This window comes from Lampris incognitus, unplaced genomic scaffold (assembly GCF_029633865.1).
Source record: "Lampris incognitus isolate fLamInc1 unplaced genomic scaffold, fLamInc1.hap2 H_1, whole genome shotgun sequence".
NCBI lineage: Eukaryota > Metazoa > Chordata > Actinopteri > Lampriformes > Lampridae > Lampris > Lampris incognitus.
In genome coordinates, this window is record NW_026611076.1 from 1,456,048 (window position 1) to 1,473,346 (window position 17,299).

The 17,299-nt window shown below is 44.7% G+C and overlaps 1 protein-coding gene across 2 annotated transcripts in view; it reads left to right on the forward strand.

Moving 5' to 3' along the window:
• The window catches only part of LOC130131962 (trafficking kinesin-binding protein 2-like), a 76,525-nt gene that overhangs the window by 20,889 nt on the left and 38,337 nt on the right, over positions 1 to 17,299 (forward strand). Inside the window, exons 2-9 of one of the 2 annotated variants that reach the window (XM_056301687.1) lie at positions 5,822 to 6,022; positions 8,246 to 8,422; positions 12,697 to 12,773; positions 12,894 to 13,010; positions 13,945 to 14,163; positions 14,926 to 15,004; positions 15,142 to 15,272; positions 15,439 to 15,513. In XM_056301687.1, coding sequence (XP_056157662.1) covers positions 5,968 to 6,022; positions 8,246 to 8,422; positions 12,697 to 12,773; positions 12,894 to 13,010; positions 13,945 to 14,163; positions 14,926 to 15,004; positions 15,142 to 15,272; positions 15,439 to 15,513 — 930 coding nt within the window. In that variant the 5' untranslated portion in view covers positions 5,822 to 5,967. Of the gene's footprint in view, positions 1 to 5,821; positions 6,023 to 8,245; positions 8,423 to 10,777; positions 10,912 to 12,696; positions 12,774 to 12,893; positions 13,011 to 13,944; positions 14,164 to 14,925; positions 15,005 to 15,141; positions 15,273 to 15,438; positions 15,514 to 17,299 lie in introns of those variants that run through there. The other variant, XM_056301688.1, reaches the window with a different exon arrangement.

Genomic DNA, 17,299 nt, shown 5'->3' on the forward strand with positions numbered 1-17,299 from the left:
GTGTGTGTGTGTGTGTGTGTGTGTGTGTGTGTGTGTGTGTGTGTGTGTGAATTAATTAATTGTAAAGTGCTTTGAGTGGCTGCTGCAACTAGAAAATCACTATATAAAACGCAACTTGATTGACTTGATTGATTGAACATCAATGGCACCAATTCAATTAATAGAAGAACTTACTAATTGCATAGACAAAAAACGTATGCAGTAGAAATATTTATAGTTTTAAAAAAAAAGCTTTTGATGCCATTGATCACTTTATATTACTTGGTAAATTGGAAAATAGTATCAGAGGATTTGTGCTTAATTGGTTGAGAAGCTGTTTAAGAAAGAGGCAGCAGTTTGTTAAGGTAGGTGAGCAGAAGTCAACATGCATGGATATTAATTGTGGAGTCCCTCAGGAGTCAATATTCGGCCTGAAATTGTTTATTCTGTACTTAAATGATGTGTGCACAGTATAGAAATATTGAAATTTGTAATTTTGCAGACAACACCAATATTTTCTGTTCTGGGGAGAATTTACAGCAGCATTTGGAGGTTATCATAATGGAAATGAGAAAATTGAAAATATGGTTTGATATAAACATATTATCATTAAATTTGAACAAAACAAATATAGTTATTTGGAAATTATAAAATAAACACTCAAGTGCAAATGATGATAGACAATGTCAACATAGAGTATATAAAGATACATTTCTGCGTGTGATGATAGACCACAAGATCTGTTGGCAATCTCATATAAAATATGTGTGAGCAAAGCTGGCAAGAAGCGTCACAGTCCTGGGAAAAACAAGGACCATTCTGGATCATAAAGCATTGTACACTCCATATTGTTCACTTGTATTGCCATATATGAATTACTGTTTGTAGGTATGGTGTAACACCCACAATAGCAACCTACATCCATTATGCATACTGCAAAAAAAGGTCATAAGGATAATTAACAATTTAGGATTTCGCGAACAGACTAACATGCTGTTTCTAAAGTCACATGCCTTGAAGTTCATGGATCTCATGGAATTTAACACATGACAAATAATGTATACAATTGTATGAAATTGTAAATTGTATAAACCAAGAAATAATTAACTCCGGGATAATATACGAAAAAAAATGTTGACAAAGAGGGGGGTTATAATTTGCGATAAAAGTTTAAAGAAAATTGTTCGTACAACTATGAAGCGTATGTGTATTTGATCTGTTGGGTGAACTTGTGGAATTGTTTGGATGTGGAATTCAAACGAAGTACAAACATTATTCAGTTCAAAAAGATGCACATACAATTATTTTTAAGAGGTATATGGATGAGGAAGAGCTTTGATAAATAACTGTTTAAGTTTTATATTATCGACACTGGGTGATATTTGGGTTGTACATATAATTGGGATAATTGTTTTAAATTGTATGTAATTCTGTTATTTCTATTCTTTTTGAACAGGTAATATTGCGTTTATGACAATTTGTTTATTGAGTTTGTTGTGTAGGTTTATTGTTGATTTTAATTTAATCATATTGATTCGTTTTTATCTGTTTTTTGTTGTTGTTTTACATGGTCGAAATAAAAATAATAAATAAAAAATAATCAATTAAAATTATGATAGCCTGTCATTTCATATTAGACTTGGTCACATTTGCGGGAGGGTCTGTCTAGGAGGCTGCACATCCACAGACTGACAGGCAAAATGTTTTTGTTAGGTAGATTTTTTATTTCAGTGCTGCATATTGAAACTTTTTATTTTTTTGTTTCCTGTGTAATCGACTTAGGCGCGGCGCAAAAGTCTTATAATGGCAGGAAAAACACTGTTTTTTCTGTCCGCGGTTTGTCGCCAAGTTCTAACACTGGGAAGGGGAGATATGTGCCCCTGGCAGACATCTGCACTCTACTGAGTGCATTCTCTAGTTTATAATTGGATTTTTTTGGGGGATCCAGTGTGCCTAGCCACATACTGGGTCACGATTCTAGGTCCTGGTTGCTGTGCAGGCACGAACAGAAATACATTAGCGACTGTATGCTCCTTCAGTTCTTTACGGTATTGCCTCTTCCATTGTAGACAATTGAAATGAGCTGGTTGATGAACAACATTACCACCCCCAAACATAGGAGACGCACAAACTTCTTGACTTACGTTTGTGCACCCAAATTGGGTAACGACTAATTCGTATTTGTGAAAAAACTGAGAGAGGTCAGGCAGATTCATGAAAATGTTGCTTTTAGCTTACCTTGAGTATGAAATGACTAGGGTTCAGGTTTCATTTCTGCCGTTTCTACTACTACTACCTTCGGCTGCTCCCGTTAGGGGTCGCCACAGCGGATCATCCGTTTTCATTTCTTCCTGTCTTCTGCGTCTTCCTCTGTCACACCAGCCACCTGCATGTCTTCCCTCATCACATCCATAAAGCTCCTCTTTGGCATTCCTCTTCTCCTCTTCCCTGGCAGCTCCATATTCAGCATCCTTCTCCCAATATACTCAGCATCTCTCCTCCACACATGTCCAAGCCATCTCAATCTTGCCTCTCTTGCTTTGTCTCCAAACCGTCCAACCTGAGCGGTCCCTCTAATATAATCGTTCCTAATCCTGTCCTTCTTCGTTACTCCCAGTGAAAATCTTAGCATCTTCAACTCTGCCACCTCCAGCTCCGCCTCCTGTCTTTTTGTCAGTGCCACTGTCTCCAAACCATATAACATAGCTGGTCTCACAACTATCTTGTAAACTTTCCCTGTAACTCTTGCTGATACCCTTCTGTCGCAAATCACTCCTGACACACTTCTCTACCCACTCCAACCTGCCTGCACTCTCTTTTTCACCTCTCTACTGCACTCCCCGTTACTTTGGACAGTTGACCCCAAGTATTTAAACTCAAATGCCTTTGTCACCTCCACTTCTTGCATCCTGACCATTCCACTGTCCTCTCTCTCATTCACGCATAGGTATTCCGTCTTGCTCCTACTAACTTTCATTCCTCTTCTCTCCAGTGCATACCTCCACCTCTCCAGGCTCTCCTCAACCTGCACCCTACTCTCGCTACAGATCACAATGTCATCCGTGAACATCATCGTCCATGGAGACTCCTGCCTGATCTTGTCCGTCAACCTGTCCATCACCATTGCAAACAAGAAAGGGCTAAGAGCCGATCCTGGGTGTAATCCCACCTCCACCTTGAACCCATCTGTCATTCCAACCGCACACCTCACCATTGTCATACTTCCCTCATACGTATCCTGCACAACTCCTACATACTTCTCTGCAACTCCTGACTTCCTCATACAATACCACACCTCCTCTCTCGGCACTCTGTCATAAGCTTTCTCTAAATCTACAAAGACACAATGCAACTCTTTCTGGCCTTCTCTATACTTCTCAATCAACATTCTCAAAGCAAACATCGCATCTGTGGTGCTCTTTCGTGGCATGAAACCATACTGCTGCTCGCTGATCGTCACCTCTCCTCTTAACCTAGCTTCTATTACTCTTTCCCAAATCATCATGCTGTGGCTGATCAACTTTATACCTGTGTAGTTGTTACAGTTCTGCACATCGCCCTTGTTCTTGAAAATCGGTACCAGTATGCTTCTTCTCCACTCCTCAGGCATCCTCTCACTTTCCAGGATTGTGTTAAACAATCTAGTTAAAAACTTCACTGCCATCTCTCCTAAACATCTCCATGCCTCCACAGGTATGTCATCAGGACCAACTGCCTTTCCACTCTTCATCCTCTTCATAGCTGCCCTCACTTCCTCCTTGCTAATCCGCTGAACTTCCTGATTCACTATCCCTACATCATCCAACCTTCTCTCTCTCTCATTTTCTTCATTCATCAGCCCCTCAAAGTATTCCTTCCACCTTCTTAGCGCACTCTCCTCGCTTGTCAGCACATTTCCATCTCTATCCTTAATCGCCCTAACTTGCTGCACATCCTTTGCAGCTTGGTCCCACTGTCTAGCCAGTCACTACAAGTCCTTTTCTCCTTCCTTAGTGTCTAACCTGTCATACAACTCACCATACGCCTTTTCCTTTGCCTTTGCCACCTCTCTCTTTGCTTTACGCTGCATCTCCTTGTACTCCTGTGTACTTTCTTCATCTCTCTTACTATCCCACTTCTTCTTTGCCAACCTTTTCCTCTGTATAGTTTGCTGTACTTCCTCATTCCACCACCAAGTCTCCTTGTCTTCCTTCCTCTGTCCTGATGACACACCATGTACCTTCCTAGCTGTCTCCCTCACTATTTCTGCAGTGGTTGTCCAGCCATCTGGCAACTCTTCACTACCACCCAGTGTCTGTCTTAACTCCTGTCTGAACTCCACACAACAGTCTTCCTTCTTCAACTTCCACCATTTGATCTTCGGCTGTGTCTTCACTCGCTTCCTCTTCTTGGTCTCCAAAGTCATCCTACAGACCACCATCCGATGCTGCCTAGCTACGTTCTCCCCTGTCACCACCTTGCAGTCTCCAATCCCTTTTAGATGGCGCCTTCTACATAAGATATAGTCCACCTGTGTGCACTTTCCTCCACTCTTGTACGTCACCCTGTGTTCCTCCCTCTTCTTGAAATATGTATTCACCACAGCCATTTCCATCCTTTTCGCAAAATCAACCACCATCTGTCCTTCCACATTTCTCTTCTTGACTCCATACCTTCCCATCACCTCCTCATCACCTCTGTTCTCTTCACCAACATGTCCATTGACGTCGGCTCCAATCACCACTCTCTCCTCCTTGGGTACCCTCTCCACCATGTCGTCCAACTCACTCCAGAATTCTTCTTTTTCATCCATCTCACACCCAACTTGCGGGGCATATGCGCTGATAACATTCAGCAATAAACCTTCAATTTCCAGCTTCATACTCATCACTCTGTGTGACACTCTCTTCACCTCCAGCACGCTCTTGACATACTCTTCCTTCAGAATTACCCCTACCCCATTACTCCTCCCATTCACACCATGGTAGAAGAGTTTGAACCCACCTCCGATACTCCTGGCCTTACTCCCCTTCCACCTGGTCTCTTGCACACACAGTATGCCTACCTTTCTTCTTTCCATCATGTCAGCCAGCTCTCTCCCTTTACCAGTCATAGTGCCAACATTCAAAGTTCCAACTCTCACCTCCACATGCCTACCCTTCCTCCTCTCTAGCTGCCTCTGGACATGCTTTCCCCCTCTCCTTCTCCTTCGCCCAACAGTAGCATAGTTTCCACCGACACCCTGCTGGTTAACAGTACCGGTGGCGGTCGTTGGTAACCCGGGCCTCGACCTATCCGGTATGTAAGTCTTATTTATGATCCGCATATTTGATTTGGCAAAGATTTTACGCCGGATGCCCTTCCTGACGCAACCCTCCCCATTTGTCTGGGCTTGGGACCGGCACTAAGGATGCACTAGCTTGTGCATCTTCAGTGGTTGGGTTCATTTCTGCCGTTTCATCATATCATATTGTGATATGAACCACCATAAAGGAAGTTTATAGACAGCCAGTACATAAAATGTCCAGCAGCAAGCTGCATTGGTGAATTTTTTTCTCCTTTAAATATTCAAAGAAATGTTGGGGAGGGAAATAATGAATACTGTCAGAAGCCTAGAGTGTGAAAATGTTGAGTGAGAAAATTACACTTTTTGAAGTCCTTTTCATCTTGACCTCTACCTAAGTCCATTTAGCTGACCTTTACTTATGTGAAGCTTTCATTTGTTCATACTATTCACATAAGAGGGTTCCAATTTATGTTTTACTTAGTGATTCTTGTGATTCTTGTTTTGCCAATGTTAACTATGTTATCCTGTAATAATTGACATTTAATATAGAAATTAATTCTGTTCCCTCTGTTACAGATTATTTGGGAGTATTTTTCCAGGGCAGTGACATTGTGCCTACCCTTAGTAGAGGTGCAAAATGTGACGGCTCAGAAGCAGCAACTCTATTTTCCTGTCCACCAGTGTGTTTGAGTGGGGACCTCCACTCGCTGTCTGGACAGGACATGTTTGAAGTCAAACCTCGGACAATTGAGAAGAAAGAGTCGAGCACTGAGACAGGTAGGAATTGTGGTTTTACAAGTGGTGCGTGTATGTGCATGCTATATATGTATGTTTATGTATCACACTCATATTGACCTTACAGTTTTAAGATAGCCACTATTTTTATCTCCGATGTCATAAAATGGCCAGTTTTTAAACATTTAAAAAAAAATCTTTACAAACCAATTAATGAGTGATGTTTTGAGAATAAAAAGCATCTAGCAGAAAGGCTTTCCTTTATTCAGTGTTGCAGACCACATTAAAAGATAATATAGACAACCAGACAATCAATGTCTCTATCACAGTAATCTGATATTTTGTCTATAACATACTTGTCTGTGTTATTGGATGTCAATCTTTATGGCCATGTATTTGGGCCGAATGCTGCAGCTACCCCAGTCTGTCTCAGCAAACCACACATCTGCTTAACTAGAATGATGCTGGCTTGTACAGCGACTAAGCCAATGGAATGCACAAGGGCTGATGCACAAATGAGACATCAGCCCTCAATTCACTCTCAGGATCTTTCAAACAAAGAAAAGCAATTCTGTATAGTGGGTTAGGATATGACGTCAGGCATTCATACTCCTACAACATTCTGTGCAACAATTGTTTAAATATAGCCGCAAGTGGCGATTAACGGGGTCCAAGCAGTATTGCAGCTGCCTACCAACCGGTTTTTGAGATATTGACATGTGTCAGTTGTAGCGCCCCCTATAGACGAAATTTCACAAAATTTTGTGTGCTTCCAAAGACTGTTGTGTTGATTGTGCTTAACAAGTTTCGTTAAGTTTGGACAATAATATCACATAATATAGGCAATAGAATCACTATGGACCAAACCTTAAATTTTGATTGACATGTAACTTCAAAATGGAAAGGCACATCAAAATTCTTTCAACAACTTTCTATCAGCATTGTCTGGAGATGATGCAGACCAAATTTAATGAGAATAGGATGAACAGCCTCAGACTAGTTCTGGAAATTGGCGGGAATGGGTGCGTTAGATTCGAGAGCTTTCAAGGAATCACAGGAGAAAGGAATTTCTCAAAAATGCCATACAGAGCCCGAGATATGACCCAAAACGTAAATGTGCTTATTGTAGCGCCCCCATGTGTCCGATCTGTTTCATATTTGGTACATGGCTTCTATGTGCCACAAAGAATAAGCATGTCAATTTCCATGAAGATCAGCCATTCACACTAGCAAGTATTAGCTACTGAATTTTCATTGGCTGTTTGGTGGCCATTTTGGTAATCCAGCTAATTTACATTTTAGGCAATGTAGTCAAATGGGTCCAAGTATAACTATACCAAATTAAAGAGTTTTAGCTCAAGCTGTTTTTGAGATATTGACATGTGTCAGTTGTAGCGCCCCCTATAGACGAAATCTCACAAAATTTGGCATGCTTACAAATACTGTTGTCGCGATTCTGCGTGACAAGTTTCGTTAAATTTGGGCAATCACATCACTAGATATAGGCAATAGAGGCGGTATGGACCACACGTAAAAATTTGATTGACAGGTAACTTCGAAATGGAATGACATCAAAATTCTTTTAACAACTTTGTATCAGCATTGTGTGGAGATGACGTACACCAAATGTCATAGGAATCGGAGGAACAGCCTCAGACTAGTTCATTGTACTTTCACTTTTGATTTTTGAAAATGGCGGGAAAATATGGCAGGTAGAAATGGGAATGGGTGCATTAGATTCGGGAGCTTCCAATGCATTAGAGGAAAAAATAATTTCTAAAAAATTCCATACAGAGCCTGAGATATGACCCAAAACATAAATGTGCTTATTGTAGCGTTTTACAGAAACAACATCAACAACATCAACAATAATGATAATAATAATAATAATAATAATAACAATAATCCTTAGAAAAACAATAGGGTTCCGCAGCTGTTGCTGCTTGGACACCTAATTACCTTATTGTGGAGGCATTGGTGGTAAGTTCTGCTGCACCACAGCACAGGTTAAATACCAGCCATTTTGTGTGACGTGTGCATGTCCTCCCAGTGCCTTAGTTGGTTTGCTCTGCATGCTCATGTTACCTCCAAGCTTCATCTGGGACTCTGGATTGAATAAATGGGAATGTAGCTATGGTGTATCTATCGGTGCTGTGATACTAAAAAGGCACAAACCACATGTGAGCATGAACGTAAGCGGGTGAAGAACACGGCTCTTAAAGAAAATGGATGGATATTGTAACGTAACTTTTTGTCTTTCCTCAGATGAGGGGCTCGGCAGTAGTAGTAAGCAATGCGGTTCAGGGTCAGTCGGCTCTGGTTCTGTCTACCTGTCAGACAGCCAGGACTGGGTGGTCTCTCCAAGCTGCTCTCCAGACAAGGCCCCCAGCCAGCACAGCGCTATCTCCCCCATGTTAGCTGATGAGACCTTCCGCTATATGAGTAAGTGTGAGTGTGTGCAACTCAATTCATAAATATAAATATTTACAGTCCCTTCAGGAAGTATCCATCCCCTTTTGAGCTTTTCCTGATTTTGTTCTTGGTACAGAAGTACATTTTAATGCATTGAAGCGTTCCAGTCCCTCCTACTGAAAAGCTACCCAATAGCACGATGCTGCCAACACCATGCCTGACAGTAGGGATGGTGTTTCATGGGTGTTGAGCTGTGTTTGGTTGGTGCTAAGGCCAGAGGGCTAACTTTAGTCTTATCTGCCCACAAAGTCTTCTTCCAGGAGCTCTCACATGTTGTCACTTAGCTTATATCTCAGAAGTGGCTTCCTTCTATCCACTCATACAATGAGGCTGGATCTACGACGTACTGAAGAGATTGTTGTCCCTGGACATTTTTCTTTCAGTTCAGCTGATGCAGCTGTGGGTGTAGCTGGTCTCCGTCAGTTTTCTGACAATTGCACTTTTGCTGTTGCTGTTTTGTAAGAGTTTAATAGTTTCTGTGTTGTGCCATTCTTTTTTTGTTCAGCTGTAGTGGACTTGACGGTGCTCTTAGAAAGGTCAAAACATTGACAACAGTTCTCTTCAGCTTTTAGTTTCCAAATAACGTCATCTCAAAGTTTCATTGGCTGTTCCTTCGTCATCATGGCAGCAGGACCGATCTGAGCTGCTGCTCCATTTGTCAGACCTAACAATGTCTGCAACCATGCAACTGAACACAAGTGGATTTAAACTCAACATAGGTGGACGTTTAAATATTGTAAATACCAGGACTGAACACCCATTAACTAAGTAATATACTTAATGATGATGTCATAGCACTTTGCTGTTTCTCTAACTGGTGGTGCTGTGCAATTTTGGCACCTACTAAGTCTTAGCGCTTAGCTTAGCCTTAGCCGTGCAGGTGCTCTATGATGACGTTTGCTCAGCAGTCAGTCTGCAGTATGTGGCCAACTCGGGGGCTCCAAGCCATGTAACCTTCTAAGCAGGAGACTCACTCTTAATGCAAAGCTCTTGAGGAATCTGACAGCACCGCCTTTGATATCAAGAGCAGTAGGGAAGGCAGCTATCTTGTTTAGAGCGAGCTCATTTGGTTGTCGATTCTGCCTATGTAGAGCTTGTATGACAGCACAGTAGGGTTTTGGGTGCTGGCAACAAGCTTGAGCTTTTAAACGGGCATTATCCAACTCCAAATAACTCCATCAACACCCGATAGTTATATTGCTCAGACAGCTATGTGTATATGAGGATCAAAAAGGAAGTGCTGATTTATTTCAGGGTCAGAAGCAGGCACGGCGTCATGGGTGGGCCTGACGGTCCTAGGCCCGCCCACTTTTCACCAGGCCCACCCTACAATTTTCCTACCCAAAAAAATATATTTTATATATTATTTTTTACAAATTTTCATTTAGTCATAAATGATTCGAAATCAGCCAATAATCACATGATTTTGTGCTAAAAATAGTTTTTATAAACATAATTTTATATGTTGATGTTCATGCGTAAGCAAGTTCAAGAGACACATGATGTGATGTTCGACGCCGGCGGGATAGGCTAGGCTAGGTCCAACTGCCATACCATGAAATGCCTTTGCAATGCAACCGACTTTGTTGCTAGATGGTCTGAGGCTGAGCCATGTAAAAAAGAAAGGCCGATGTTCATTACTACAGGATGTCTACTCTGTGACGACAATAAATTGTTTAATGCATCTTCTCTATGTGCCTTTATGAAATCGAAAAAAAACCCGGTGTTAATGAAATCATCTAGCATAGCCCATTGTCTTGTGATCATAGAGATTTGTAGACTGTGATTGATGGTGATTGATAATGAACTCTAGTAGCATGTCTTTACATGACAGATAATGTTATGAGCGAGTTCTGAATACTGGCTCGCTGCTCTGCTCGCGTTACTCAGGCGTCCCAATTCAATTCATTCAAACCTCCTTCCCAAAGGGGACTTTGCATGCCCTACACAACGTTGTAATACCAAACTGCACCACTCTAGGTAGCGCGTAGGGTGGGTATTGGGACAGGGCCTTTGATTGGGCTGTGGTTGCTTGTTCACAGACCTTTTGCGCCCTCTATTGGTCGGTCAGTGATAGAATTATAGTTCAAAATGGCCACTCACTGGCTTTCAACGTTGGCAAGTGATGGTACTGCTGCTGTTTAAGCAATATATATTTTGCACTGAGTAATTTTTAACATTTTGGCTCATTTTGTCAATGTTGCATGAATTATGAGGGTTTTTTTGTGATTACATTTGTTATTCTATCTAGCTCGATTTTGGTCTCAAAATGCACCAAATTGATGCATTTAAATTATCAATATTGACAAATTTTCTTCCGGGGGAGCATGCCCCCGGACCCTGCTAGGGAATTCCAGGCCCATCCATAGTTGGCCTGGCCCACCCAAAACTGAAATCCTGGAGCCATGCCTGGTCAGAAGACTCATCATTGTCGTTGACGGAGCATGCAGGCAATGTGGGTGAGGATCTGTGGCACATGGAACATGGGTTATATTGGGGTATTTACATGAGATACGGTGACACTGGCAGCGATGGCGTTGGAAGAACCTGTGTGACATGGGCTAATGGGGGGTGGGGGGGGCTATTTGCTGCTGTCACATTGGAAAAAGTCTTCCGGAAGTGAATATAACATTCCACAGTAGCTGATCTAGCACATACTTGTAGTTCAAAGGCACATACCTGCAGTTCAGAGGCACATACCTGCAGTTCAAAGGCACATACCAGTAGTTCAGAGGCATATACCAGTAGTTCAGAGGCACATACCTGTAGTTAGCATAGAGACCAGACTCATTTCAAACCATACCCTGTTTGACTTGAGCCAGCTGGTGGGTTGTGTAAGTGTAAATAATGTCGCAGGGGTGTCCGGGTGGTGTAGCAGTCTATTCTATTGCCTCCCAACACAGGGATCGCCAGTTCAAATCCCTGTGTTACTGACGGCTTGGTTGGGCATTCCTACAGACACAATTGACCATGTGTGCCAGTGGGAAGCTGGATGTGGGTATGTGTCCTGGTCACTGCACTAGCGCCTCCTCTGGTCGGTTGGGGCACCTGTTCAGGGGGAGGGGGAACTGGGGGGAATAGCGTGATCTTCCCACGTGCTACGTCCCCCTGTTGAAATTCCTCACTGTCAGGCTGGTGACTCCATATGTATGGGAGGAGGCATGTGGTAGTCTGCAGCCCTCCCCAGATCTGCAGAGGGGGTGGAGCAGTGACCGGGACAGCTCAGAGAGCGGGGTGATTGGCCAAGTACAAGTGGGGAGAAAAAGGGGGAAGAAATTTTAAAAAAGTGAACAATGTTGCAGCAGTAAGCAGGACATATAGCGTTACCATCTGATTTTTAGCTGCTGAAGAAGTCTGGAGGCTAGAGCAGCGACCAGCGTTTCCATGCGAGGCAGACAAATGAGGACTGCAGTCATGCTCATAGAAAATGACTGGACTTCCTGTGACTTGTTTTGCAAGTGATTTGTCATCACAAAACTGGAATGCAGCATAAAGTCATAGATAAAGCTGGTATGTCGCAAGTGGCGGCACGGTGGCACAGTGGTTAGTGCTGTCGCCTCACATCAACAAGGTCCTGGGTTCGAGCCCTGGGGTAGTCAACCTTGGGGGTCGTCCCGGGTTGTCCTCTGTGTGGAGTTTGCATGTTCTCCCGGTGTCTGCGTGGGTTTCCTCCGGGTGCTCCGGTTTCCTCCCACAGTCCAAAGACGTGTAGGTCAGGTGACTTGGCTGTACTAAATTGCCCTTGGTGTGTGTGTGTGTGTGTGTGTGTGTGTGTGTGTGTGTGTGTGTGTGTGTGTGTGTGTGTGTGTGTGTGTGTGGGCCCTGTGTGATGGCGTGGCGGCCTGTCCAGGGTGTCTCCCCGCCTGCCGCCCAATGACTGCTGGGATAGGCTCCAGCATCCCTGCGACCCTGAGAGCAGGACAAGCGGCTCTAATGGATGGATGGGTGGATGGATGGATGGATTCTGCTAGTGTATGTACGTTACTGACTACGTGTGATGGGTGGACGGATGGATGAGTGGATGGATGGATGGATGGATGCTGCTAGTGTATGTGCGTTATTGACTACATGTGTGACGGATGAATGGTTGGATGGATGGATGCTGCTAGTGTATATGCGTTATTGACTACATGTTTTTTAATCACATGTGTTTGTCGTACGTTTTGTGTCCCTAAGTGAAGCTGTGTTTGCTTAGCCTGAAGTGTGTGCTGATGTGTGTGTGACTGGTTTCTCCTTGTGGCCAGTTCTCGGTGCAGATCGTCTGGAGCAGATGACCAGGACCCACAATGACATTGACGTGGTCACACATCTTCTGGCCGAGGTACCCGACCCCCAGCCGCTCAGCGACCTGCCATTGTTGGAAGGTGTAGTTTCTTTTATGTGAATGAAGAACAGCATGTGATGTGCTGACTGTCCGTTGTCCCGTGCTCTGTTTGGACAGAGGGACAGGGACTTGGAGCTGGCCGCTCGCATCGGTCAGTCACTGCTGCAGAGAAACAACCTGCTGCAGGAACGCAATGAGGCCATCGAGGAGCAGCTGGCACAGGCATTGGATCAGGTAGCCAACACAAAAACTAACGGCGCGTTTGCTTTGACAAAATGCTGCAAAACTTTGTGTTTATGTTTTGAACGGGGACAGGTGATGACTTTAGCCCCAGAACAGCATTTTAAACGGGGACAGGTGATAACTTTAGCCCCAGCACAGCATTTTAAACGGGGACAGGTGATAACTTTAGCCCCAGCACAGCATTTTAAACGGGGACAGGTGATAACCTTTGCCCCAGCATAGCATTTTAAATGGGGACAGGTGATAACTTTAGCCCCAGCACAGCATTTTAAACAGGGACAGGTGATAAATTTAGCCCCAGCCCAGCATTTTAAATGAAGCGTGCTGGTTTGAAGCAGGGGGTTACCCAGGGTTTTCATGCCGTGGCCGCCTGGGGAGATACTTCATGGCCTGGAGCCCACCACTTACTTTGTGCAATAAGATAAATCAATTCTCAGAATCAGATACACTTTGTTTGTCGTTTCATGTCATTCACTTCTGCACATGAAATGAGAAGAAACATGGTTTCCTGCAGCCCACAGGCTAAGCTAACTGCTAGCCCATGGAGATCGGCAGTTGCAGCAGTCATCCTGGCTGCTGTTGGTTCTCCTGGACAATGACTTTTTGTTGTTGTTTAGTTTAGTTACATGTGTTAGTTTGGATATATGTGTTCTTGTAGTTTTTGGATCTGTGTTTTTCTCTTTGTGTCTTTGCAACACAAATAGATACGAACTGGTATGACCGCTGCAGTAGAAACCGGAAGTCAGTGGACTACAATTGTGCACAGAATGGATTGTGGGTCGCAACCCAGTTTGAAACCTGATGCTCACACTTACACATGGTGTTGGCACCCTTGCATAGAAACTGTTCATTCTGTCACTGCAACAAATCAAATGCTCATATTCACTTGTGCACAAACACGAATAAAAAGCCCCCCCCCCCCCAGGTGCATCAGCTGCAGCATGAACTGAGTAAGAAGGATGAGCTGCTGCGGATAGTGGCAAGTGCTTCGGAGGAGTGTGAGACCGACTCCAGCTGCTCCACTCCATATGGCCAGCCTCAGTCAATGGGGACAGCCACTGCAGCCGCTGCCCTCAGCCAGCTGGAGGCGCTGCAGAGCAAGCTACAGGAGGTGGAGGAGGAGAACCTGGCACTGAGGTCCGAGGTATGGTGATAATCACAAAATACAGAACACGCTTCGTGTGAAGGCTACATGAGATTTGGTCTGTCGTGGTATGTAAATGTGTGCCAACATCTTATGACCTTGGATGTGGACGTTCTGTCAAGGGTCAAACAGGCGTGTTTAAGTAGGAGAAAGACCCACTTTTCTGCATTCTTTTTTTTTTGAACCACGCCCCCCCCCGTTTTCTCCCCAATTGCATCTGGCCTGCCTGAGCCGTCCCGGTTGCTGCTCCACCCCCTCTGCTGATCCGGGGAGGGCTGCAGACTACCACATGCCTCCTCCCATACATGTGGAGTGACTAGCCCCCTCTTTTCACCTGACAGTGAGGAGTTTCACCAGGGGGACATAGCACGTGGGAGGATCACACTATCCCCCCCCAGTTCCCACTCCCCCCTGAACAGGTGCCCCAACCGACCAGAGGAGGCGCTAGTACAGTGACCAGGACACATACCCATATCCGGCTTCCCACCCGCAGACATGGCCAACTGTGTCTGTAGGGACGTCCGGCCAAGCTGGAAGTAACACGGGGACTCGAACCAGCGATTCCCGTGTTGGTAGGCAATAGAATAGACCACTACGCTACCCGCACGCCCCTAAGTCTGCATTCATTGTCCTGACTTAATTCGACAAAAAAGTGACCAAGCAGAACTGCTCAGGATGGTTGAAGGACTGGACGGATGGAATTGGTTGTGATTAAATAAGGGTCACCTTGCTCGTGACAGCAGTTTTTTTTTCTAAACCCAGGCTCGCCATCTGAAGAGGGAGACCATCACCTATGAGGAGAAGGAGCAGCAGCTGGTCAGTGACTGTGTCAAGGAGCTGCGTGAGTCATAAACACACACACAAATCCCCACATGGCATCATGAGGACTGGCAAAGTGATTTTTATAGTGTATCTTGTGTGTTTGTTTTGCATGGCTGTGTGTGTGTGTGTGTGGGGTGTGTGTGGGGGGGGGTGCAGGTGAGTCCAACAGTCAGATGGTCTCTCTGACGGACGAGCTGGCTCAGAAAAATGAGGAACTGCTCAGGCACCAGGAGGAGATCGCCCAGCTTCTGTCCCAGATAGTGGAGCTCCAGCACAGGGTGAAGGAGGTGAGAGGACAACCACGGTGCAGGAGAGGAGAGAGAAGAACCGAGTGTGCCGGGGCTAATGACAGAGGGCTGAAAAGAAGGGGCAGAACAGTGTTTAACATGGGTGTGAAACAGTGTTGGGTGTACGTCTGTGATCACATCATCACGTTGTGTGCTCTCTTCACAGTTGGCTTTAGAGAAGGAGGAGCTGAGGATTCATCTGCAGGCCTCCAAAGACGCCCAGAGAGAGCTCACGGTGGAGGTAAGTCCTGAAATAAATACATTCTACATCGGGGGCGTCCGGGTAGCGGTCTGTTCCATTGCCTACCAACATGGGGATCGCTGGTTTGAATCCCCGTGTTACCTCCGGCTTGGTCGGGCATCCCTACAGACACAATTGGCTGTGTCTGCGGGTGGCAAGCCAGATGTGGGTGTGTGTGCTGGTCGCTGCACTAGCGCCTCCTCTGGGGCGCCTTTTCGGGGGGAGGGGGAACTGGGGGGGGGTAGCGTGATCCTCCCACGTGCTACGTCCCCCTGGTGAAACTCTTCACTGTCAGGTGGAAAGAGGCGGCTGGTGATTCCACATGTATCGGAGGAGACGTGGTAGTCTGCAGCTCTCCCCGGATCGGCAGAGGCGGTGGAGCAGAGACTGGGACGGCTGGGGAAAGTGGGGTAATTGGCCAAGTACAATTGGGGAGGAAAAAAAAAGCCAAAAAAAAAGTTTTTGCATTTGCTCATTTGGCATGTGCTTGTATTCAAAGGGACTTATGAGGGAGTCAGTAAATTACAGAAGGAAACAAGTGTAGGCAGCTGGCATAGTAGAGTGATACATGGTATTACATGATAATACACAGTAATACATGGTAATACACGGTAAAACAAGTGTAGGCAGCTGGCATAGTAGAGCGATACATGGTAATACACGGTAATACACGGTAATACATGGCAATACACAGTAATACATGGTAATACACGGTAATACATGATGAAACAAGTGAGGCAACTAGCATAGTAGAGCGATACATTGTAATTTGTAATAAATGGTGTTACACAGTAATACACGGTTATACATGGTAATACACAGTAATACATGGTAATACACGGTAATACATGGTAATACACAGTAATACATGGTAATAGACAGTAGTAAAGTGTAATACACAGTAATACATGTAATACATGGTAATACACGGCAATGCACAGCAATACATGGTAATACACAGTAATACACAGTAATATGTTAGGGCTCGGTCTGTTGACCAACCTGGCAACCAGCAATGAGAGCGGGGGAGGGGCGCGTCTGAAACACCTGCAGCCTACCTACTCGTTAACCACTCTAGTATAAGTTTGTTTGCTTTCCAGAACTCGTCGCGAGTTCGTCCTGAACAGTCCCGTGAGTAAATTCTTCGTCTCGAGTTTTGTGACATTTCTGTGTCTCCCGGTGGAGTACAGATTGTAGTATTCTCCGTGTTTTTGCTTGTTTAATTATTCCCTTGTGTCAGTTCTCCTTGAGAGCTTGTTCGGAGAAGAACTCTCTTTGTGTTTTCCCCATTGGATTTTCCCATCGTGATTTTCTAGTTGAGATCAAGTTTTTGATATTCTAATTTCTCCTCTCTCACTGTGGATCTTATTACTCGGTTGGACTTCTACCTTAAAGGAGCAGTTTGTGTTTTTTTCCCTTTCGGACTTTAAAGGAGCAGTTTACGTTTTTTCCCTTTCGGACTTTAAAGGAGCAGTTTACGTTTTTTTCCTTTTCGGATTAAGGGGGCAGTTTACGTTTTCCCATTTTTAAGAAGCTATTCTCAAGTTCCGCCTGAAGCGCCTCCCCCTTCTGTCCAGGCCCGGCCGGCTCTCCTCTACGAGTCCTGCCAGGTTGGTGCTTTACTTTGTCTTGTGTTGTCGCTATTGGGTTCGTTCTACAAACCTTAACAGTACGAACTCGCCCTCACTATGAACCCAGACAACCCAGACGCCAATCCTGTCCAGGCTGCTCTCTATAAGCAGATTCAACTTACAGCCTCCCACGGCCAGCAACTACAAGAGGCCGC